The following is a 25,091-nucleotide window of genomic DNA, read 5'->3' on the forward strand; positions in this document are numbered from 1 at the left end:
TCACTAGAGCAAAAACTACTAAAATTACATTTTATGTAATCAATTTTAGTTCTACTCAAACGAAAGCCTTTAGACTCCAAAGTAGACCTCTATAATTCAAGTTTTTCCTAAACTCTTACTCGTTTTATCTACAAGAAGGATATCATCAGCAAAACGATACGCCAAGGTATACCCTCCTGTAAATGTCCCATAAAAGTATCGATAACTAGAGCAAAAAGATATGGGCTTAGAGTATATCGCTGATGTAATCCAACTGAAATAGGAAAATATTTAATTGATCCTCCTGTTCAAACACAAGTAGCAGTTGTAGTACTGTTGCGCCCATAACTCAATCGATCCAGGCGAGACCGATCGACATTAGGCGAGCAGCCCGCCTATCTCATCCAAGAGCTAAATGGCTCGGCATCCGGAGGACCCAGCGGCTGAAGAAGCCAACAAACAGGAGGGGTCCACGAGGACGTTAATCACGCATGCCAGAAAGAGAAATTGGAGGAGTTTGGAAGGTAAGTTTGGGGGGAAAATTTGAAGTGTTGTGGGAGGACAATATTAAGAGGAATAACCTAGGATTTATTTTTTTTCCATGCATGTTTGGTTGGCTATTGCTTTCTTTTCTTCTTGTGGTATTTCTAGCAACATCTAGAGTTGTAGAAAAGACGATCTACCTCTTAAAAACTAGATCATCAATGTATCTTGCTTGTTTTCCTTTTACTTCCGTAAGAGCGGCTCTCGTTTGAGTTTGTTTCCATCTATCCATTGTCACTTCGTCGTTGTTTGCTCGCTAATTTTGATTCCAGAACGTATCAAATTGACATCAGAGCAAAATTTTAGAGGGATGGCAGCAAGAATGTGGATGTGTTGAAAGGAGAGGATGGGCAAATCAGATCGGGAATACAAGAGAGGTTCACCACCATGCAGGACAGATTGTCTTCCATAGTGAGTCAAATGGAAGATGGATTCGAGAGCATATGAGCAATGCGAGAGATGATGAGGAAGTTCATGGAGATGCAGTCAAAGGCCATGTCGACCGTTCCAGTTGCAAACCCTAACCAAGGGTTGGTCAGGGAATCTTAGGTCAGGTCAGGAAAGGAGATCAAATGAGAGGACGATGAGGAAGACATCGTCTACCGCCAACAGTGTCCGCTTAGGACTCCAAAAGGAGGGGGAATGGAGACGTCCGATGGAGGGGGCTGGGCAAAAATTAAAGGAGAGATGGTGCAAGGGGCACAAAAGAGTACGAAGGAGGAAGGAGAAAAACGGGAGTGGGGTATTGCTATGACCAAAGGAGGGAGTTTCACCCTAGACACAAGAGGGAAAGTACAGGAGGAAGAGGAAGTTGGTGAGGAAATGCAAGGGGTCAGAAAATTAAAGATGTTGATCTTCAAAGGAGAAGACGCACATTGACGGGTAACTGAGGAACAGAAGCTCATGGCGGCAGGATTATGTTTGAAGAGAAAGGCTCTAGCGTGGTTCAGATGAATGGAGGGAAGGTATATAATGACTCAAGGGAGGAGTTTAAGGATTCCTTGTTGGAGCGTTTAAAAGTCATTCGGGAAAGACACCTACACGAGCAATTCTATCCTCCGGCTCAGAAGGGAACGGTTATGGAATCACATCAAAAGGTGTCCAAGTTGTTGGGTTTTTGAGCTCCTGTCAGGAAGGTTGAGAGGAATTTCTGCAGTAGAACAGGAAGGGGACTTCTTGAAAGACCTGAAGCCCAACATACAAGCAACCATCCAACCATTGAGGCTACGTGAAATGAGGGAAATGATGGAGCTCACACAGATTATGGAAGACAAGAAACATGAGAAGAAAGCCAACAAAGTCGGCAACACACGAGGATTATACAAGAGTGTTTTGATGGCCACGACACGGAGGACCTAGACAGTGTCTTTTCAGAAAGATACGCCGAAGGAGAAAAGTACGGAGTCGGTACCGAGAAAATTTCAAGTGCCTCACCGATGCAGAAGTGCGGGATAAAAAAGCAAAATGACTATGTTACCGCTGTGATGAGAAATATGCTTCAGGACATCGTCGCAAGGAGCGCCCCCTTCGAATCCTTTTAGTTCAAGAAGAGAAGGCAGAGGGTGACAAATTCGAGAAAAATGTGGTGGAGGAGCATATGCCATTGGATGTAGCGAAGGTGTCCCTCAATTCAGTTGTGGAACTTACTCTGAATCACACCATGAAAGTAAAGGGGCAGATCGGGGAACAGTCGATTGTGACGTTGGTGGATAGTGGGGACACATAACTTTATCTCAAATCAGGTCGTGGATCAGTTAAGGTTGGAACTGGTGACTACAGAGAGTTTCAGCGCCATGATGGAAATAAGGAAGGTGGAGAAAGGTTGAGAAATTTGCAAGTGTTAGTTCTGACATTACATAGCCTACAGATGGTAAAGGATTTTCTTCCCTTAGACTTGGGCAGTACATATGTGATTATGGGGATGAAGTGGCTATAGAAGCTTGGGGAGATGAAGGTGGACTGGAAATCCCTGAAGATGGAGTTCCAGAAGGAGGGAAGGAAGGTGATGCTGAAAGAAGATGCTAGCTTATACAAAACCATGGTGAGCTCAAAACCATGGTCAAGTCCATACATGGAGAGTGGAGTTGCATCGCATTGAGGAGGTCTGAGAACCCGAGTTGGCAGAGTTTTTCGAAGGGGTTCAGCAACTTCTACAGAAGTTTACGAATATCTTTTAGCAGCTTAGTGGGTTACCAACCCCGAGGGAGCACGAGCGCGCTATTACATCAAAAGAGGGTGTCCCGCTTATCAACATCAGACCATATCGGTATCCTCTGATTCAGGAGAATGAGATAGAGAAGTTGATCCAAGAGATGCTCGATGTTGGGATTAGGGGTCTCAAAATGACTCGTTGTTAGCAAACAACTTATATTCGACTCATTAAGAAGCTAGTGCTCAATTCGTTTGCTAAGTTAACGAGCCAAACACGAACAATTTTTTTGCGCTCGATATATAAACAAGCCAGACTTGAACAAGGATTTGTTCGTTCGAGTTCGGCTCGTTTTGGCTCGAAAAAATTATTTAGTTAAAAAATAGAATAGAAATATATTAAATTATATTTAAATGATGTTTTAATATAAATAATAAGATTTAAATATCGCTCAAACTCTTAACATCCTACGGTTGTGTGACTAGAGTTTTCAAAATAACTCTTTGTTCGTGAATAGCTCGTGTTCGGTTGGTTAGCTTAACGAGCCGAACATGAACATTTTTTTTGTTTGAAATATAAACGAGCACACAAACAGTGATAGTTTTTAACGAACCAAACATGAGCTAAGCCTAAGCTCGCTCGTGTTCGACTCGTTTACACCCCTAGCTGGGATTATCAGACCCATTGTGAGAACCTTCTCAGGTTTAGTCCTGTTCGTGAAGAAAAAAGATGATAGTTTGAGGTTCTACGTGGACTACAGGGCTTTGAGCAAGGAGACAAAGTTGGATAGGCTTCGTATTTCTGTGATTGATGAGTTGTTAGATGAGCATTATGGTGCAGTCATTTTCTAAAAAAATCGATCGTACATAGGGGTATCAGATCAAGATAAATCCAACGGATGTGCACAAGACAATGTTCAAGACGAGGCCTCACCAACACCCCGGTTACATTTCAATCTGTCATGAATAGGGTTTTCCAGTCTTACCTCAAGAAATTTGTTCTGGTATTCTTCGATGACATTCTGATCTGCAGTAGAGCAGTCTAGGAGAAGTTGAGAGAGCGCTTATTGTACGCCACTTTGAAGAAATGTTTCTTTATGCAGCTACAGATGCAGTAGCTTGGGCATGTGATCACCAGGGCAAAAGTAGTGGCAGATCCATCCAATATTGAGGCTATGATGGACTACCCTTTATCCAGATCCTTGAAGGAGTTGAGGGGATTCCTAGGCCTCACCGGATACTACCAAAAATTTGTGAAGGGGTATGACACAATAGCATGGACACTGACAGAGCAACTGAAAGGGAATTTTAAGTGTGTGTGTGGGGGGGGGGGGGGGGCCCTACAATAGTAACAATATTAGCACTTTCAGATTTCAGAAGACCATTTGTGGTAGAGACAGATACATGAGGATACGGATTGGGAGCGGTACTCACGTAGGACCAACAGTCGATTTCTTACTTCAACCAGGAGCTCGCCGCTAGGGCAAGGCTCAAATCAGTGTACGAGAGAGAGTTGATGGCTATTGTCTTCGTTATTCAAAAGTGACAGCCCTATCTTTTAGGGTGACATTTTCTTGTCAGGACAGATCAAAGAAGCTCGAAGTATTTGTTGGAGCAGATGATGGTGACTGAGGAGCATTAGAAATGGCTATCCAAGTTGCTGGGATATGATTTCAAGATTCAGTACATACCAAGTTTAGAAAATAAAGCCGCATATGCCCTATCGAGAAAAGTGGAGGAGCCCCAGCTGACAACCTTATCGATACCCCTGGTCCTCGATTGGGAAGTACTAAGGCGGGAGAGCGAGCAAGATGAAGGATTGGGGAAGGTAAGGGCATATTTGCTACAGGATCTGAACAGTCGTCCGAGATATGCCTTGAGGGTGCAGCAACAACTCAACCAGAGGTGGTTCGTGTTACCAAGGGAATCAGAGCACATCCCCAGACTCCTGCAGGTGTTTCACGACAGTGCAATCAAGGGGCATTCTGAGGTGCAAAAGACATAAAGTTGTTTGTCGATGAAGCTTTATTCGGTGGGGATGTGCAGAGATGTAGAAGATATGGTGGCGCAGTGTAATATGTGACAGTGATACAGATACTGGATAATGGTGCCATGCAGGTTGTTACAGCCCTTAACATTGCTGGAAAAAATTTGGGAAGAAGTGTAATGAATTTCCTATAAAGGTTTCCGCGATCAAAAGGATTACCAGTGATCCTAGTGGCAGTGAATTGTCTAAGCAAGTATGCAAATTTCATTATATTACGACATCCCTACATTGTGTTCTCAGTCGCTACGGTGTTCATACAAGATGTGATTCGTTTGCATGGAGTGCCAGAATCGATTGTATCCGATAGAGACAAGGTGTTCCTCAAAAGTTCTGGAAGCAATTGTTCAAGTTACAAGAAAGAGTCCTCAAGAGAAGCACAACATATCATCCTCAACCCGATAGTCAGACGGAGCTGGTCAATAGAAGAGTGAAGACATACTAGCATTGCTTCGTATCGAATAGGTCGAAGCTATGGGGACAAGTGGATTGTGTGGGCCGAATACTAGTGTAATACTTCATACCATACTGCAGCACAAACCACTCGTTACATTATTTTGTATGGGTGGGATCCAGTCCACCTGGAGATGGACATAGGAGAGAGGAGAGGGACAAAATATTGGCAGGCTCAAGGGACATCAACTGAGAGCTCAACAAATCATGAAAAGGAACAGAGATGGAGATAGGAGAGAGGTACAATTATTATTGATGAAGAACCAATCAACACAAATGAACAATATACATTATTGGTGAAATAGAAAAACCAACCATCTTCAGAGGAAACTTGGCTCATTAAGTTAAAAAAATACCGCCTAACATCGCCAATGACTATATTGACTTTAACTCTCAGGAGAAGAGTTATATTGAACGCAAAGAAAATAATGGGGGACAAGCAAAAAGTCGTCACCAGATTCAAGTCAAAAAATCATAACAATTAGCATTGTATTTTATTCTTTTATTTTATTTAATTTTTTAAAAATATTGAAAGAGCATTATAATATTGACTATAACATTTTAAATATTAAAAAAATTTAGCTGTGTGTTCTTCGTTGATTTGGATGGTTCAATTTGCGAATCAGCTAAATCAATTCGTTTTTCTTGTAAAATTCCAAAAACTGAACCGATAACACTATTTTCAAAGCAGATTAAACCAAATTGAACTATAATTTGATTAGTTTGGTTCGCTTTGGATGAACAAAAATAAAAATAAATTTAATAATAAATCTAGTTATCGTTAGCCTAAATAACATGTAATAAGAAGAATACCAAGTACATATTATAAATGTTAATCTTTTATCACTCATTTATTATTCATTTGATATTTGAAGACATTAGTACGATTCAATTTTTGGTTTGATTAATTTTATAAAAGGAAAAACCAAACCAATCATAAGAAAATTAAAGAAAGTCAAAGTTATAATGAACATCGAACTGATGCTTTAACAACCAAACCAAAATAACCAAATAAGAAAAATTTGATTTAACTGATTTAATTTTTTATTTTATCCAAACAAAGCACACCCTACATATTTTGGAACCATATAAATCAACCCAAATTATGAATTCAAGAGAAATAATCAAATATTTAATAGAACAATATGAATCGGAGTAATATTATTCAATAAAATATGAAGAGAAGTTGAGAGAGCACAGTCATTATAGCCTATGAATAAATTTTAAAGGATGGACTTCGGAGTATTTCTTTAAAAATTTCTCTCCTTTCTCTTAAACAGTATACAAAAAATTTATACCCCAAGTACTCTAATGGAAATAAAAATGATTGGATGCAAAAACTTATGTCTCCAAAGAGTAGGTGATACCAGCTTTAAGATTGATTTGTGAATCAACTATAGTTATTAAAGTTTACAAACTCTAACATATCATTTTCTCTCGTGTCTTGTTCTTCAACATCTTCTTAGAGTCTTAACCCCCTTTAACCCTAAATAAAACCAAACCAGATCCCATTCAATGGAAATCATTAACTCTTATTGTCCATTTCTGTAACCAGTCTACATTACAAATTCATAACTTCCTAACCACAACTCCACTTAATCTAAAAACAACTTCAATATTTAATTAACATCCCAAATTGCTGATCTAGAGGTCCTCTCCATTTGCCATCAAAGAAAACCTAATCAATATTGCAAGAAAACGTCAGCTAAACATCTGTCCATGAATCCTAAATTAGACAAACTTTTCTTCAGGCTTGCATCAAGCCCAAACAACCACATAATAGAAAGGTTAAAAATTAATAGTGCTCGGTATTAAGATATCATCGCCATTATGAGTTGAGTATTTCTCTTTTATTACTTGGCAAGTTAGTGTCACGCAAAGCTCCTCACTTTAGGTATGTCTACTTTATGATTAACTTGATACCAATTGAGTGTGTAAGTTAGTGAGGTTATTCATTTTTATCAAGATTGCGTGATTAATTATGAACTAACCTGGGATTGATTGAAAATTTTCTCAATTAATCTTACAAATTGAGTTCTCAATATCTAAAATATCCATGCATTTGAAATTTGAAACCAATACATGACTGAATATTGCATCTAGGATTATCTTATTTGTTGAATTGCATACATTATTTGTGCTTGCTTTTGCATTCATATCAACCATTAATCAAAAGGGCGACTATGAAATATTACCATAATGTGTGTGAATAAATTGAACAAATGATGAATAGTATAAAAATTAGAATGAAAATCTAGAGCATGAATAAGACAAAGTTAAGGGCAAGATAGGTACTATATTTAACCAAATCGAACATCTAATGTGTCAGATGAACCAGTTAGAAATCTTGGAAATAAATCTTTCATGGAGTTCCCTAATTTCTTACAATGAATCCATAAGAAATATTCCTCATAAACTTTCACCTCTTCAAGTATCCTTATAGAAATCGCAGTGCACCTCCTCAACCTATTAGACCCAATGTCTAGAAAGTCAACGTGGAATAAGACAGTTCACAAGATGGAGCATATGCCCTAAGTAATAATATATAAGCCACATATATTTTATTTTTAATATTTCTAAAATAGAATAGATAATCAAAGATAATTGAATATAAAGAAATAAATCCTAAAAATATCCTAATTCCATAATTTTATAATTCATATTCCGACTCCAAAGTCCAATTGGCATATGCTTATGAAGTTAAATCAAAATAAACATCAAAACATTAGCAAGTGTTTAATTATGCACTTCTCAAGTGCTCAAACCTCAAGCTATTGATAGTCTAGTTATTCTTCTCTACATGAAACAGTCAAATCAAATGTCTAAGCTACTGCAAGTCAACAATGGAGAAAATGTGTTTTGTTGCTTTGATGAAACGTATCTGAACAAGACAAATGGATGTGTATCCTTTGAGCTTGCGAGTTTTATCACATAAGGCAGATTCATCATTAGAGCAAATCAAGGAAAAATAATTGTCATTTGAGATTTTAAATCAATGAAAAAATTATTTATAAACAATTAAAATTTCCTTTTTGATAATTTTAAATTAATTTAGATTAACTTCTACAGCTTGCCGACAAGACAAAAAAAAGGTGTGTCCAAGTAATATCCTAGCCAGTGGTGCATGTCCCCCTAAAGTTAAATGCCTCCTTATGGTAATCTGGAAGAAATTTTTGCGCTCCTAACCCAAGTTAAGGCACATGGTGTGTGTCTATATTTGCTATTTGCACGAAATGTCAACAAATTAAAATGTGTAACACAAATAATGGAGCAGAATATATACAAAGCGTTTGATAAAATAATTTAAATGAATATTTTATAAGCAATAGATACTGGAGAGGGATGAAAATAAAAAATAAAAATGCTAAGCAAATAAATAAAGTAAAATCATCATCTCGTTTCCAATCCATCCAATAAACACATGAAATCCGAACAGATTATTAAGTGAATGCATAGACATAAAAACAAAAAAAGTCACCATCGCACAGGAATATTGGCATAACAATAGAGAAGTTATAAAACAGAAACAATGGGTTGATTAATAACAAGCAAATGAGAAAAAAAATCTACACAGACAAGATGAAACCACATTGAGAAAGGAGTGCCATTAGAACAGAGTGACAAAGAGGTCTCAAACATATAATAGAGTGAAAAAATAAAAAGAAAGAAGGATATCTAAATAGAGAGGAAAAGGGAAGAAACAGACAATATCGATGTGATTGCACTGGCTGCTCTTCCTCAAACTTCACACAAAAAATTTCACACAAATAAAGAATTTGTATTATCCGCGCAACATAAAATACTGTAATAACTTATGCGATCCCATTCACAAAATCAGTCTTCAATAACGAACTAGCAAGCTCAATAGTTTTTGCCTGCAAATAGAATAACTAAAAACAAAAAAAAAGTCAGGAAATCCCCACAGCAAGTTTATTAGCACCAGAAAATAAGCTTTTTCTATCTTCATATCCCAATCAAGAGATTCCAAAATTAGGTAGCATTAAATTCTCCTTTAGCAGATTGAGTAACAGAAAGGTTAAGGGTCATTTTTCAAATTTGAGAAACACCTCCCCATGATGCTTTAGAAGAAAATAATGATTGCTATCATGCAAGTCAGTGAAATACAATTTATGCAGAGAATCCGCTTCAAAAGTTAGAGAATGAGATTACTATTTCAGCAAAGTAATGTGGGCAGGAAACATATTCAAACCAGTCACCCTTCGGAATTATGTATTCATCAGCTCCTCTCTGCTCTCGCAAAGATCCCTGTAAAGAATTTGAAATTTTATGTTACATAGCTTTCTTATTAACTAAAATTTTGATAGTTTCAGAATTAATAACCAAAGTTGAAGGAGATGGAGTAAATTAATATTTGAAGTGCAAAAGATAACTATATATAATAAGACCAAAAGAATTGCAATATCGCATATAGCAAACAGTTTGTGATAAAGAAAAGATATATTGCACCACAAGTCCTATGCTTGATTGAAAAGTACAGATATCAGATACTTTAGCAATCTGGGCGAGGAAACATATCACTCATCACACAAAAAGAATGTCTTTACCATTAAGGCTGCATATGATTGACATGTTCATTTGATATTTTCTTATATGTAAAATGTTTCCATAAATTGTAAGCAGATAAAAAAATTTTTGCAATTTTAGCTTTGAAAAGGGCTGTTCCAATCATAACAAGTTTTATTTGGCTATGTGCTGAACCTAAGACTTCTCATACTCAAAACTAACCAGTAATATCAGCCCTAAGTGCATAGCTTCATTTTCAATGAATCATAAGAACACGTTCTAGTAAAATAAAAGGAAATTTACGATAATTTAAGCATAATCCATGGAGCTGTAGTAAATAGATAATAGCAAAGTGAATGCACTATAGCTATAGACTATAGTCATTACAAAACTTTGCATGCTCGAAAAGACAGTTCTCTTTAGATTCATTAGATAGTAAAGTATTACAACTGATATCTGCTAAAATAAGTTGAAGGATAAAAAAATCAGAGAAAATGTTAAAAAGAGAGAGTACGTTAGATTTAATAGAATAAAGACTAAGTATATGATATATAATTTTAATGATTACAGTTTTAATTAGTGTGGAAGTAAACAATTATCAAGCAAAATCATTAAGGCATAAAGTTATAAGAAGATGTGAATGATTGACAAATATTGGATCTATTATGTATAATAACGGGGATTTAGATAGGATATAACACAAAATGATAGAAGTATATCAAAGGCAATTAACAATAATTGCTATAAAAAAATTACATTAGCAAGGAGGAAATAAAGTAAAAATTTGAAGAACTAAATCATTAGATACTTGAAAGTTAAGTGATTCACTTGGATCTCCTTGCTTAAGTTTGGTGAAGATAGGAGAACGACAATAAATTTATTTCTGATTCCTGCCTTGCCTGGTAAATATAAATTGAAGCCTTCTATCCATAGCCAGTTAACACTGTGAATGCTCTCATCTAAAACATTTGACAAAAGCATCACATTCATGATTGTGATCACAACTTTGAGGAATTGGATATGTTGTAGGTGGTGAATCTGGATCAATGTAAAAATGTGCGGGAGAAGAAAAAGCTACTACTACATGAGAAGAAGGAGCTAGATCCTCGATACCCAAAGGAAATGCTAGTACCACTTCCTGATTGCAGGCTTGATTAGATTGAAATGCATCCAAGTTGATTGCAGTTTGATTCTGATCCTGTTGTAATACATTTTGTGTTTAAATATTGACTTCCTTAATTTTGGATCAGCCTAGAAGCATTCAACAATTATGATAAAAAATTTGCATGATGATCAATAGAATGGAATGCCTTCAAAGTTTACTTTCTGCCAATATCCAAGAATAGAGGAGCCATCCGCACTTCTTTTTTTAAAATGAGAAGTAATATATAGCAAAACTAGAGCAAGGGCCGCCAAAGGTCTTAAGAATAGAGCAGTAGCATTATTGACTTGTAAAGATTTAACAAATATTTGTCCTAACGAATATAGTGAGAATTTGTTGAAATAATGTAGCCGAAGACTGGTGATTCCTCTAAAAAATAAAAATGGTTGCCCATTTTAACACATCCCTTGGGAATTCATAAATATAATAGGTCTGCAAAGAAAAAAGCCTAGGGTAGCCAGCTTCTGAGGTAAGTTTTGATTATGATATGACAAGAATCAACAAGCCCAATAGAATGGGTTTCAAACAATTTTAAATCTGACAAAAAGCTAAGGATGGTTTCCGATATTCAGACGACCTAGAGAAAAATTGTCAATAATAGAAAAGCTAAGAGGTTTAGCGAGCTCAATGATCTCGTCATCTGAAAAGATAAAGATCAATTTGTCTTGATATGTGGAAGGATGCTTATGATAGTGGCATTGCATCTTGATTAAAGAAAATGTGGAAATGATTGTTAGGTTGGGATGAAGAAAATCTATTATTTAGCCCGCCAACAACATCAACAAAAGACCAAGGGTGTTGGGTAGGAGATATAAGTAGGATATGAGGAGACTACCAAATAAGAGTTTCAATTGCAAAAATAGAAAGGGGGGAATGAAAGAGCTTGTTGAAGAACCGACGGAAAATAAGATTTATAGGGTCAGAAAGTGGAACAGTAGACAAAACATTAAATGGAGATGGAAGGAAGGGAACAAGCATGGCGACAAAGATGACAGGTGGAGCATAATTTCACCAAGTGTGAAAAAAAGAAAGAAAAAGATAACGTAAAACTCATAAGACTAGGAGGAAGGGAAAGTGGCATTCCTAGTAGAAATGCCTCTAGAGAAGAATGTCATGAGGCGTCGTCTTGAAAGAGAGCACTCAACAACGTAAACATGGATTCAAGACGGGTTGTCGCGAGGAGCTAAACTGCAAGAAAGTGATGCAAACACAGGAAAAATGAGCAGCGCGATCTATGGGGGCATGTTACGATGCACTAAATGAATGTGATGCCCGCAATCCCAGATCACAAACAAGTGCCGGAAAAAGCAAACACACAAAAAGCGAAGTTCAACTTTTATTGGGGAAGGAGAAGTATGGAGTGTAACATACGCAAATAAAGTTTGAAGAGGACAGAGACACATTTCACCGTATGCTTACCCTTTACAAATGAAATGGGGGTATAGATAGGTTTATAACTTCAAAAGTTAAAGATGGGTATATAAATTAGAGGGATGTGCCTCAAGAATATTTTATAATAAGAGGATATCCTAAAAGTTCAACAGCAAATTTTATGAGTCTAAGAATTGGACCCAAAAAAAAAAACTCATTAATGGTTATTTTGAGCATTAAAAAAATGAGAATACTAACATATGTACTTAGCACAATTAGGAAAGAAATTAAGGAATGATTATACAAGATAAGCAGTTGAAATGACATCTATTAAAAATAAAGAAATTATAAATGGAACTAAGTTAGGCACCATAGAAAATGTACCCATTAGACCAATAGATAAATTTGAGTCAAAGAATTAATAAAGAGGGGGGGCCTAAGATAACTTAAAAAGGTTTAACACCTAAGCAACACGCAATAGAAAGAAATAAAAAAAAAACCATCAAGCTAAACCCAAATAGTTCCAACAAGACTAGGAGAATGCAACTCCTAAATATATTTTGAACATGAGCCTCCTAGAATTCTTATTACTAAAGAATGGACAAACTAAAAATAGCTAGAACTAAAGCTAAAGATATAGTTGTGATAAAACATGAAACACCAAGAATATTCTGCCAAAGGAAAAACAAAATTTTCACTTGTTTATTCCACAAAAGCAGTTTGAATAAATATAAGAATTTACACACATAAGTCTTTTATCTCCAAGAATCAACAATCAAAAGATAATTAATTTTTAAAAACCACATATAAAATGCATGAATTTTGTCGAGGTAGAGTATAATGTAGGATGATCAGAACACATGAATAATAAAATAGATAGATCATGGCCGAAATTGCAATTTTAATTGAAAATTTTGGTGTTTGCAGCTAGCTTTATTTTGAAGTGGTTTGGAGTTCGGAGAACTAAGCTACTAGGTAGCTTACGTGCATTGTTGGTCCTTTGTTCAGTTGTTTTCAAAATTTATCATTTGTAGATGTGGAAGGCATTTTGTTAGCTTCATTATATATCTTGCCATCAAAATATTAAGATCAGCCTACTTGCTCTCCTAGATACCTGATTGCTTGAGTTATGCAACGTGGTGTTTGTGCAACTTAAATGCAACATTTGTCTTCGAAAGTAGCATTTTTGGGGGGGTTGTAAACCTTTTTTTCAGCAGGCATTTACTTTTAAAATCTTTTAATTGAAATTTTGAGAGAACATTGTGGTCATAAAAAGAGGGTTTTAGGCACACAAAAATACAATAAAAAATTATGAATATCATAACAAGAAAATGATAGAAATAAATGACGGGCAATTAACAAGAACTGCCATAGGAAAAGTAAGAAAATCTACAATGGCAAGAAAGAAAAAAATTTAAAAACCTATGGAACTAAATCACTAGACACTTGAAAATAGAAAGTGGTTCATGTGGATCTCCATGCTTAAAGTCTAGTGAAGATAGAGGAATGGCAAAAGATTGTTTCGGATTACCGTGCCGCCGGATAAATAAAAGCTAAAACCTTTTATCCACTAGTAAGTCAATATTATAAGTACTCTCGTATATAACATATGACTGAAAAACATCACGATCGTTATTGTGATAACAATTATGAGTTGGAGGACCTATCATTGGTCATGAATCTAGATCAATAAAAAGACGTAGAGACGAGAAACACCAACTATTGTATAGCATAATTGAGCAAATTCCTCGATATCCAAAGGAAATGCCAGTGATAGAATAAACAATTTCTTCTAGCCTTCCCCAAAATCCCAACAATAAGAAGTGTCCTCGATGAAAAAGCAAAAATCTTGATTGGTAACTTCCAATACTTATAGTCCACTTTTGCTCTCTGAATTTTTTATTTGGGTTGCAAGTGGTCGATATTTCACGATTTGACCCGAAAGTTAGAATATCAAAGCTAGAACTAACGGTCAACAGCAACAACAAGCCTTTATCCCACTAAATGGGGGGTCGACTACATGAATCCTTTTTCGTCATTGTGTCTCATTGAGTGTCATATTTTTATTTAATTTTAACAGATTAAATATTTTCTTATACAATTTGCCCAAGTCTTTTGAGGTCGACCTTTGTCTTTCATCACATAAGTCAAATCCAAAACTTCTACTCTCCTAACAGGATCATAAGGTCAGCGTTAAATGTGACTAAACAATCTAAGACGACACTCTCTAATCTTATCTGTCACATAAGCTACACCAAACCCGGATATAATCATTTCGCATTTTATCTCTAAGTTCCATTACACTCATCCACCTAAACATTTTCATCTCAGCAACACTCTACTTTGTTTTATGCTTCTCTTTTGAAGGCCAGCATCTTGCTCCATAGAGCATTGCAGATCTTACCACCATCTTATAAAATTTTCCTTTCATTCTGAGCGAAACTTTTCTATCACATAATAGGCTCGATGCATTGCTCCACTGCAACCAACCAACTTGAATTCTACTAAATCTGCCGATGTCACTTTGAACTACATACCCGAGATATCTAAAACAATCACATTTTTTAATGATTTAATTACACATAGTTACACTACTGCGCCTAGAACTACTACTACTAAAATTACATTCTATGTATTTAGTTTTAAATCTACTCAAAAAAAGGCCTTCAGACTCCAATGTAAACCTCCATAATTTAAGTTTTTCTTAAACTTTTTCTCTAGTGTATCCACGAGAAGGAAATGATCAGTGAAAAGTATACACCGAGGCACATCCTCCTGTAAATGTTTAGTAAGAACATTCATAACAAAAGAAAAAAGATATGGGCTTAAAGTCAATCCCTAATGTAATCCAATTGAAAAAGGAAATACTTGGTCAATCCTTCTTTTGTTTGAACAAGTAAAATTTATAGTATACATATCTTTAATGATTTGAATATAAGTTATATCAACATCTTTCTTCTCTAGAACTCTCCAAAGAACTTCTCTTGGATCCTTATCGTAAGTTTTTTTTCTAAATCAATAAAAATCATATGCAGATCCTCGTTATTCTCTCTGTTACATATTCATCAAATCTCTCAATAAATGTATAACATCCATGGTAGACCTGACCGGCATAAATCCAAACTGATTATGAGAAGTATTTCTATCACGTCTTAAACTATATTCAATTGCCCTCTACCATAATTTTAAAGTATGACACATAAACTTAATTCCTGTATAATTTACACACTCGTGTGCATCTTCTTTATTCTTAAAAATGGGGACCAAAATACTCTTCCTCCACTCCTCAAGCATTTTTTTAATTTTCAAAATAATATTAAAGTGTTTAGTAAGCCAAGAAACTCTTAAATCAAATCTACTAAATATTTATACACTTCAATTGGTATGTCATCATATCATACTAATTTTCCACCCTTGGCTTTCTTTAAAGCCTCCTCAACTTCATTTTTAGTAATGCAACGGTAAAAATAAAACGTTTTATTATTATTAACATTATTAAAATCACTAAGATCAATCGTATTTTCAGAAACTTCATTAAAAAGTTCATCAAAATAGCTCACCCGCCTATGTTAAATATCTCTAAGAAATCACTTTTTTATTTTCATCTCTAATATATTTTACTTGAATTAAATATTTACTTTTTTTCTTCTTTATTTGACTAATTTATATATATATATATAAATTATTTACTTAGACTCCTCATGTGCCACATTATATTTTTCCCAATTTTATAAGCTTTTACATTTAAACCAATTTTTATAACACAACTTTTTATATTTTATTTTGTCTTGCATATTATTATTCCACCTACTATATTTATTTATACAATTTTTTTTCCTTTTGATTCTCCAGGTACATCTTTTGTCACTTGTTTAATCGTATGTTACTTTATCTCACATAGAATTTGTATCTTTTTGAACATATCAAATCTTGGAAACTTGAAGTTCACTCATAAAAATAATGTTATTAGTGTCTTTGAGGTGCCCTTATCTAATTATAAGACAATATTTTCTTGTATTTTTATCTTACAACTCTTCAACTTAAAATCCAAAATTAATAATTGATATTGAGTACTTAAATTTTTACTTTGAATGATCATACAATCTTTAGACTCTCGACGATCTTTTTTTCTAGTAAAAAAAAATCAATTTGTGTTTTATTAGACTAATTATTATAAGTAATAATATGTTTATCTTTTTTTTAAATAAAGTATTATCAATCACAAAATCATACGCTAAGAAAAAATTTTAAAATGGTTCTATCTTCTTCATTAATCATTCCAAAATCGTAGTCATCGTGAATATTTCTAACATCTTCCACCACTCTACCAACATGTACATTTAAATCCCCTTCAATAAAAATTCTTTCTTAAAAATGTATCATTTTTATTAATTCTTCTAAGTCATTCCGAACCTCCTTGAGGAACATAAGCAATTATAACATTAAAAATCTTAGATCAATAACAATCTTTAGGACTATAATTCTATCTCCAATTTTATTCATTTTTACAACATTATCTTTCAAATTTTTACTTATAATTACCCCTACACCATTTCTAGTGAGACGTTTGCCTGAATACCAAAGTTTAAGACCTAAGCTATCAATCTCCTTAACCTTTTCTCAAACTCATTCCTATGAACCATAAAATCAACTAATTTTATTCATTTACATGTGAGAGTACTTATATTTAAGATCCAATCGTAATATTAGTTTCGCGGACCAACTTCTTTACATAGATTCGTTCGTAATATAGGAAGCTTGCTTATTTGACACTGCACATGGGCAATAAAGCTAGCCTTGCACATTTTTCACTGTATTCAAGCAATACAGTACATGGCTTGCAGGGGACGTTCTACCATTTACACAATGGTTTAAATGATACATGTCATGATTTTTCAATAAATTTCACGTTGGTTATCGACTACATAACGCAACCCTCCGTTTTAGCATTTGGGGCTTGGGACTCGGAAATAGAAGTGTTAAATCCAATACACATTTACTCACTTTTAAAAAGATATAAAAAATCTCCCAATACACAAAAGAGCCAACTATATCCAAAAATTTAAAAATTAAAATGCATCCAAATTTACAACTACTATAAAAGAAACTTAATACAATAGCTATCTATTGATACTTCTCCATAAAATCTCTAATATTATACACTCCACTTAAGAAGTTCTACCTAAAGATATTCATTGACTATTATATGAGTTCAAAAGACTCAATGGCTAAATATGTTTATAAATTATATTAATTCAAGAATTTAGAAAATAATTTGTATGAATAATATAGTATATGCTAATTTGTTACAAAAAGTAGAATTCAATATCATGTAGTTCAATTTTCCTGTTACAATTTCCATAATTCAATTTAATTTATCATAAAATACAGCCATCACATGTCAATGGCTATACATATATCATAAAATTGCCCTATTTTTATAATCTTTTCAAAAACAACCTAAGAATGTAGAAAATTATTTGCATTTTCATTTACATACACGAGTACATTGATTCCTCAATCGATACTAAAATCAGATTATTTTCTTTCATCAAACGGATGAATTAATCAAGTCAAGTGTAATACCCAATTTTAGCCAATTCAGTGCCCAACACTATAGCAATTCCATTTTCCGCGACATGTAGCGGCATGATGTCCTTTTGGATGGTTGGGATTAATTTTTAGGCAAATGCATATGGTATGTATAAGCGGTATTTTTTCCTGTTTTCCAACATGTCTCAGTATTTCTCCCATCTCAGTCCTGTCGCGGGAGAGGGGATCGAGCGGAAGAAGGTGGAAGCTGCTAATGGAGCTCTCGGGTTGGGACTTTGGGAAGAATCAAGGTAAGAATTTTTTAAATGCAAATAGACCCCTTCCAGGTAGCTTTAATTCGGGAAAAAAATAAGGGAAGAAAAAAGGAAATAAGAAAAAGGGAAAAGGAAAAGGGAATGAAGAAAAATATGCATTGGAAGAAATTGGGAAGAAATTTGATATTTGAGGTAAGATTTTGGTTTTGATATTTTATTTTATTTCGAAAGAATGTGTGTGCATACATATTAATATAAATACTTAATTAATACTACTTATGAATTAATTAACTTATCCCAATTTATTTGTTATGATTCATCATAAACCGAGCAGATTGGGAAGCCGGTTGAGTTAAAGTTGTCAGTAATTAAAAGGGGTAATTAGTTGAGAATCAATTAAGAATTTTAATGTATTAATTTGCATTTAAATTAAGAATTCCTAAAATTGTAAGTAGGACTTGTAATTCTAGGCAGCGTACTCTATACAGTGAGCATGAGACGAGCATGGGGAAACTCATCGTGAAACTGCACATCAATTTAGGTGAGAAAATCATGTACTAAATTAAAAAAATATATATCTTTCTATAGGATTATCATGCGATACATTGATATGAAACTATATTTAAAATTTTGTATATATTGTCGAATACCTGCATATGTTACGAAGAAACAAATTCGAGCTAACACTATTGATCTTATTGATGTTACTCCTTTTATTGAATTTGTGGGTATAATTATTAAACAAATTATTTGCAGGTATATCTATACAATTGCATATGCCTATGAAAAATGATCTTTAAAAGGTAGAATGATCAAGTACTATCACAAGTGTTGTGATAGGAGAACTTTTATACTAATACGATGTGCTGGGAAAGAAAACAGAGAAATTTATAGAATTCATAGCCATCGACTGGAACAGACTTGTTGGTACCAAGGTGGTGGTTGATAATTTTATATTGGGAGATGACCAACATTTATCAGCAATTGTCAATTGTGTAGCCAACAAACAGAGTGTCGACCAACTGATATGAATTAAGTCAAAGAGTATGCAAGTACAATTGATATTTCTAAAATGACAAATATTGAATATGAGATAATTAAAGACACTCATATGATTGTGAAATGAATGAATGATATACAAGCTTGTTAAGGCTGTTTCCTGTTTATTGCTTTTATACCATTATTTGTGTATTTTTTTTATTATTAAAGTATGTTTGTTATGGACTAAAGTCATTCATATTACACATAGTTGAGCATGCAATTGCTTTTATTTCGTCTATAAAATCTTATATTAACAATTGTTATTTCACTAAGTTCACAGCTTACTCCCGTATGTTGTTGTTTTTAAGGGAGTGATAAAAAGCACTGTGGCGATTAGTCATATGTAATATTATACAAAATTTTGAAAATATTTCAAAAACTTTTAGGGTACATATCTTCATATTTTTATTTTTAACAGCTTTGTATTAGCTTTGGTAAAATTATTATGCACGCTTTCGTGTGTTGTATATTCGAATAACTTTTGAATTGGATTGGATTATTAATATTAGTGATGATTGAGTGAAATCAATTTGTTACTCACTGAATTATGATTAGTGCAAGTCAGAACTTGTGCTGGTGATAATTACGTCTAACAAAATCGTCCACCTCTGTTGCACCATTGCTTGGTCATAAGAGGAGTCAGTTGGATTATGACATCAAGCGATAGTGAGATAATCATATAAGATATGAAAATTTGCAAATGGAGAAAAAAGATTTGGTAAGAATTGAAAATTTTCGAGATGCGTACAAAGCTTTAAATGTAACTAATCACATTTGATCTAAAAGAATAATTATTGCAAAATAAAAACATAACCACCAACTTTATTGAGAAACCTGCTTATTCATTTCTTCAAAAATTATACTTTTAGAAATGGTACCTAAAACAAAATTACATATCATATTAGCATCTATTTATTCAACGCTTAATAAGAATATATATACATATTACATTTATTTATTTAGTTAATTGTCAGCACTAAAAAGTTGATGAGTTGCCCGTAAGAAGCTGTCGGTCGCCGGAATCAAAATTTTGTCGCCCGCTTCGGAAGGACGTTTAATTTACATACAAATTTAAGTTTAGAAAAAAATATGAAATCAAACCGACCTCATATTTTTCATAGTTTAAACGAAAGAGCATTATACCTTAAACGATGTAACTATCCCGAATGATAAACACAAGACTTGATGATGAGGCTCGATCAAATAAACTAATAAATATATGGCGTTTGTTTGGTCTGCGAAACCGTTTTATTTGCCGACAATTTTCCCTGTTTATATTAAGCTGGGTTCGGAAAAGCTTCCTATAAGGGCAAGTCAGCCCTTGTAGTTAATTACATCTTAGATAACCAAAGTCACCTAAAAAACCTCTCGATAAAAATCAGAAAATATTATCTTCAAATGCGGCAAATAATAGGACTTTTCGACGAAATCGGACAAAGAGGTGTGAAACGGGAATGACTCAAATTTGGAACATTTTGTTGTAGAGTCCAAAAGAGGAAAAATTGGGGGATGCCACAGATTCGAATGAGAACCTCAGTGGCTTCCCAGTCTATCCTATGGGTTGGTTTCTGGTTCGAAATTATTTAAGTGTTTCATCCTGCCAATTTTATTAATTAGGGTTTACATTCGTATGAAATGATCACACAAATAGTTTGGAAGATGTGAGGATTTAGATCGTGACGAACGACAATCTCGGAATCCTAAAGAGAGTTAGGACTTATATTGTATAACAGAGTTGTACAATTGCCTAAAGATAAGTTGAGGATTTATGTCACACTAGGCGAACAACCTCAAAATCCTATGGATTGTTGTTTAATTCTAAGGAATTGTTGGTTTTGCTGGTGAAGATAGATTTTGTTGTTGAAGATAGATTTTGCTGTTGAAGATGATCGTGTTACCCACAATGCCAGCTCCGAGCTCTGAGCCGTAGCACCTTTGAGTTTGATGTTACTTTTAAGTGTACATGTAATTGTTGAGTCAACGATCTGCTGTCGGATACCTCCTATAAACCAACTACTGTATGTCTATTCTAAGGTATAGTGTGCAAAAGAGGCAGTAGCAGGTATAACAAAGGAAGGCAGTATAATGTACAGTTGACAAGATATAGTAAAGTGTGTTGTAAAATAAAGCGCTGCAAATGTAAGACAAACATGTATACCTCGGAGACCCGCTGCTCCTTTAAGTGTAAAGTGTAATTGATATAGCAGTTATGAGCAGAGCAATAGAATTTAAGGAATGAGAAAGTGAACAACAAAGGAAACGTCACCTGGAAAACTCGAGGAAAATCGACAAATAATTCATGACGGAAAACTCGAGAAAATCGACGGGTAATAATTTAAATAAAACTCTTAAAACCTCGAAAAAAATCCCGGAGAAAAGACCATGAGTGCTTTGTCCAAAAATTTCAATAAAACATATGAAAAAAAGTCCGAGAAGAGGGGACCGCAAGCACTCGGGTCGAGGCTAGGCTCATATATATATATTAGGAGTCGACTTAATTTAGGAGGGCACTCCTTGGCCCAGAACTGGTAATCAACAAGTGGACAACCAAGTTGTGATATATATTTAAAATTTATTATTTTTAACATTCATATAGATTTCAGGCATACAAAAGAAAAGTTGTATCAATTTTTGTAGTGAAAATATTTTATTAAACATTGTATTTGTTCTTATTAGTTTTAAGAAAAGAATAGTTATCCACGAGTTGATTACCATGTCGGGCATAAGACCACCAACAACCTAAGAAGGTACGGGTCTCCATCCAGCCTTATATCGGTGAATGATACTTTCATCCTACAGTTTATCAGATCTCAGAATTGAGTCCTAGTATTGTAGGATAAGATATCATGTTGCTCTACCACCGGCGTGTCTTTGTCATCATCGCCCTAAGCCCCAAAACAAAACCGACCTACTTGCGACTTTACTTGATGGTTTAACATATAGCAAAAGGCTATATGTGTGCACTTATGTATCGGACATAAGCACTGAAAACCGAACCAAGAAGCAAGGAAAAAAGAATAAAAATGGGGATGAGAGAGAGGAAGAATTGATTCATCCAAAAGATCGAAAAAATAAAGAGTGGAGCAACCCTCAAAAAGATCTGAAAAGGAGAGCCCAAGATCCTTGAATCAATCCAGAGGATATCATCTTATCAAATTTTATATAACTAGATCAACCCAAGAAGAGTATCGTCTCCAAATTTTATTTTAAATAGATTGAAATGGGCCCAGAACTAACATAACACTGATACCCACGTCTCCACCACCTATATGTACTTATACATCCAAATCTGAACCTCATCCACACACACCCAAACCTGCATTCAAACAATATCCCAACTTCAATGTCAAATTCCTGAAACATCCTTTATGATAGCAATTTAGATCAACCCTATGCTCTTCCAAAATAAAATTTCAAAGTTTTTCAGATTTCACAACTCGAACAAAAGGAAAGTAACTCAGGGACGACAACCATTCACACTTCCAAAATCATGCCTAAATAGAAAAAAAGTTCAATTCCAGGTTTAATCAAAAGCTCCTTATATCAAATAAGCATGAAATCATCCGGCTAAAACCACATAGGTGCTTGCGGCCAGGGTCGACAAACAACTGCTAAGGCTCTAGGCCAAAGCAACAAAGAGAGGGATCAACTGCTAAGGACCAAGGCAACCAAAAAGAACCACCAGTGGCTATTATGCTCCCTCGACATACATAAGAGGATGAATAAAACGATTATAAATTTCGGGATGACAAACTTGATTCATCAATAAAATTCAAGCTAATCAAGTCCAACATAAAGAGTCAAATACCTCCAAATGACCCACCAACAAACTCACGGGTAAGACTAAGAAAAGGCACGGGCCAACTCCACTACAAGCTCTCAGGTAGGAGCAGAAAAAAAAGGCACAAAATAGTCCCTCAACCAGCTCTCGGGTAAAGGCCGGGACAAACGAAACCAGGCCCCCCCTCCAAACCAGTTTCTCGGGTAAGGGCCAAAGCAAGCAAAACCGAGCTCCAAGGGAAGCTAAAATCGAGCCATTCAAGGCCAAAACAGGGCCCGAGCATAGATTAAAACCAAAGCCTTAACAGAAATTAAAACTCCAGCCACCTCAAGGTAAAACCGAGCCATCCTAAGAAAAAGAACAACCCACATGCCTTTGAAACATCAAGATATGGGGTCAATATACATCTTAAACAAGAACAAAAGCATAGAGAACATATTTGGGCCACCAACCTAACTATTCCAAGCATGAGATAATTTCCAACAAACGTCTAAGCAGGCAATAAGCCCTACGAGGAGCTAAATCAAGCCATTAAAACAAGTTATAGGACTTTCAAAATTAAAGAAATTTTCTCATGGCATGTATTTCGAGCAGGGAAAAGCCGCAGGAAGCCAAAACCGAGTCATTCAAGGCCAAAACAAATCCACCTCAACATGTGTTTCATATGGGAAAAATAACAAGAATTAGAGAAGTATGCATAAACCTCAAAGCCAACATTTCAAGGCCTCCAAAAATTATCTTCTTTTTTTTAAACCAATATTTGAACGAAAAAGAGTAATGATAAACCAAACACCATGCCTTCAACATAAGCTCAAAGTAACTTTCAAAATAAACCCCCTTTTTTTATAGTCCATACAAGTTTCGGGTGAAGGAAGCAACCACAAGAGCTAAACCGAGCCCCATATATATATGAAAAGCAAAGCGAGATCTCCAACACTTATTTTAAACAGGAGTAATAGTAATAAAGAGTTTTGATAGTTCATTCCAACATGCATTTCCAGAGGAGCAAATCTCATTTCAAAGCTAACACTATGCCACTTCCAAGTATTTCAAGCAAAAAGAAGGCAGCCAATAACATGTTGTATTTTCATTGACTCTAGCAAATAGTCAGAACTAACTCTTAGAACATGCTCAAAAATCCTACTTTCATATGCTTGAATGGTGAATATCTCAAAATACATAAAGCACATTGGACTAGCATGCCATACCCGTCCATAAATGCTATTCCCAACAGCCCTAGCCGAACAAAATTGCAAGAAAGAGAGGCACAGAGGAGGGGGCAGAAGTACCTCCTTAATGCATAACCAAAATAAAAAAACTTCAGAGAAACACCTCCTAGCTCGAACTCCTCTCCAACAGCAAGAGGAGGTCAACCCAAGCACCAGGAACTAAAGAAGAAGGTGAGAAAGAATTTTTGCAGAGTTTTCCCTCCCTCTCAGAAATTTTTGGCCCCTGAAATGCTCCAAGTAAAGCCTAATATAGACGAGAGAAAGAGAAAGAATGATCAAGAAATCGCAAACGGCTCAAGGAAACCAGCGGAGCAAACACTCCATGCGGGCGGCTTGAGAGGCAGAGGGTAAGATCTCGCAGAGATAGGATCTGCGGCAGTGATAAGGAATGGGGAGTCTGCGCTGCGGTCAGGCGTGCGAGCAAGACAAGCGAGAGGAGTGCGGGAGTTTAATGGGACAGGCGAGAGACGGGCCGAACCGAACGAAGGAGATTAGGGTTTGGGGCCATCGGGTTTTAGAGAAAAAAGGGAGAGGGGCATCAAGTATATGAAATAATAATAATATTATTATTATTATTATCATTATTATTATTATAACACCCATCGTGTGTATTTTCTCCCAAGTGTGTCGTCGTAGTGAAACAAATGTCTCCCCTAGGTAAAATCAACGTTTCGGACGTGTTGGCGCAGTCCATTTCGCCATCCGAAGTCGTTTAGGCAACCTCGTCGACAATCGGGTCAAAAATGCGTCACGATCCGATTACCTTCAAAATCTTAGTTCGAGCTCAATTAACCAGAACGGTGTGGATAGTTGTCACGAAGTGTTTGGAAAATGTTCAAAATAATTTTGATTTGATTTGGGGGCTATGAATGAGGTGAAAGTGAGTAACAGTGAGTGAACAGCTCCAGACCAATATCTAGGATCAACCCTAAGATCAAGCGGTCCTATGGAAACTCTTCACGAGCTACTCTACTTATATTGACCCCACCTATTAAGTGCTAGAGGTTAG

General features: G+C 35.2%; 1 protein-coding gene across 3 annotated transcripts in view; it reads right to left on the reverse strand.

Annotated features, from left to right (window-relative positions):
• LOC110019516 (polyprenol reductase 1-like) overlaps positions 1-25,091 on the reverse strand; it is a 70,646-nt gene that overhangs the window by 14,201 nt on the left and 31,354 nt on the right. For 2 of the 3 annotated variants that reach the window (XR_002293457.1, XM_020717200.1), the window contains exon 4: positions 9,338-9,433. Coding sequence is in view for 2 of the 3 variants with exons in the window: in XM_020717200.1 (XP_020572859.1) it covers positions 9,338-9,433 (96 nt within the window). In the remaining variant the exon portion in view is untranslated. The remainder of the gene's footprint in view (positions 1-9,337; positions 9,434-25,091) is intronic. The other variant, XM_020717201.1, reaches the window with a different exon arrangement.

Source organism: Phalaenopsis equestris, unplaced genomic scaffold (assembly GCF_001263595.1).
Source record: "Phalaenopsis equestris unplaced genomic scaffold, ASM126359v1 Scaffold000060, whole genome shotgun sequence".
Taxonomy (NCBI): Eukaryota; Viridiplantae; Streptophyta; class Magnoliopsida; order Asparagales; family Orchidaceae; genus Phalaenopsis; species Phalaenopsis equestris.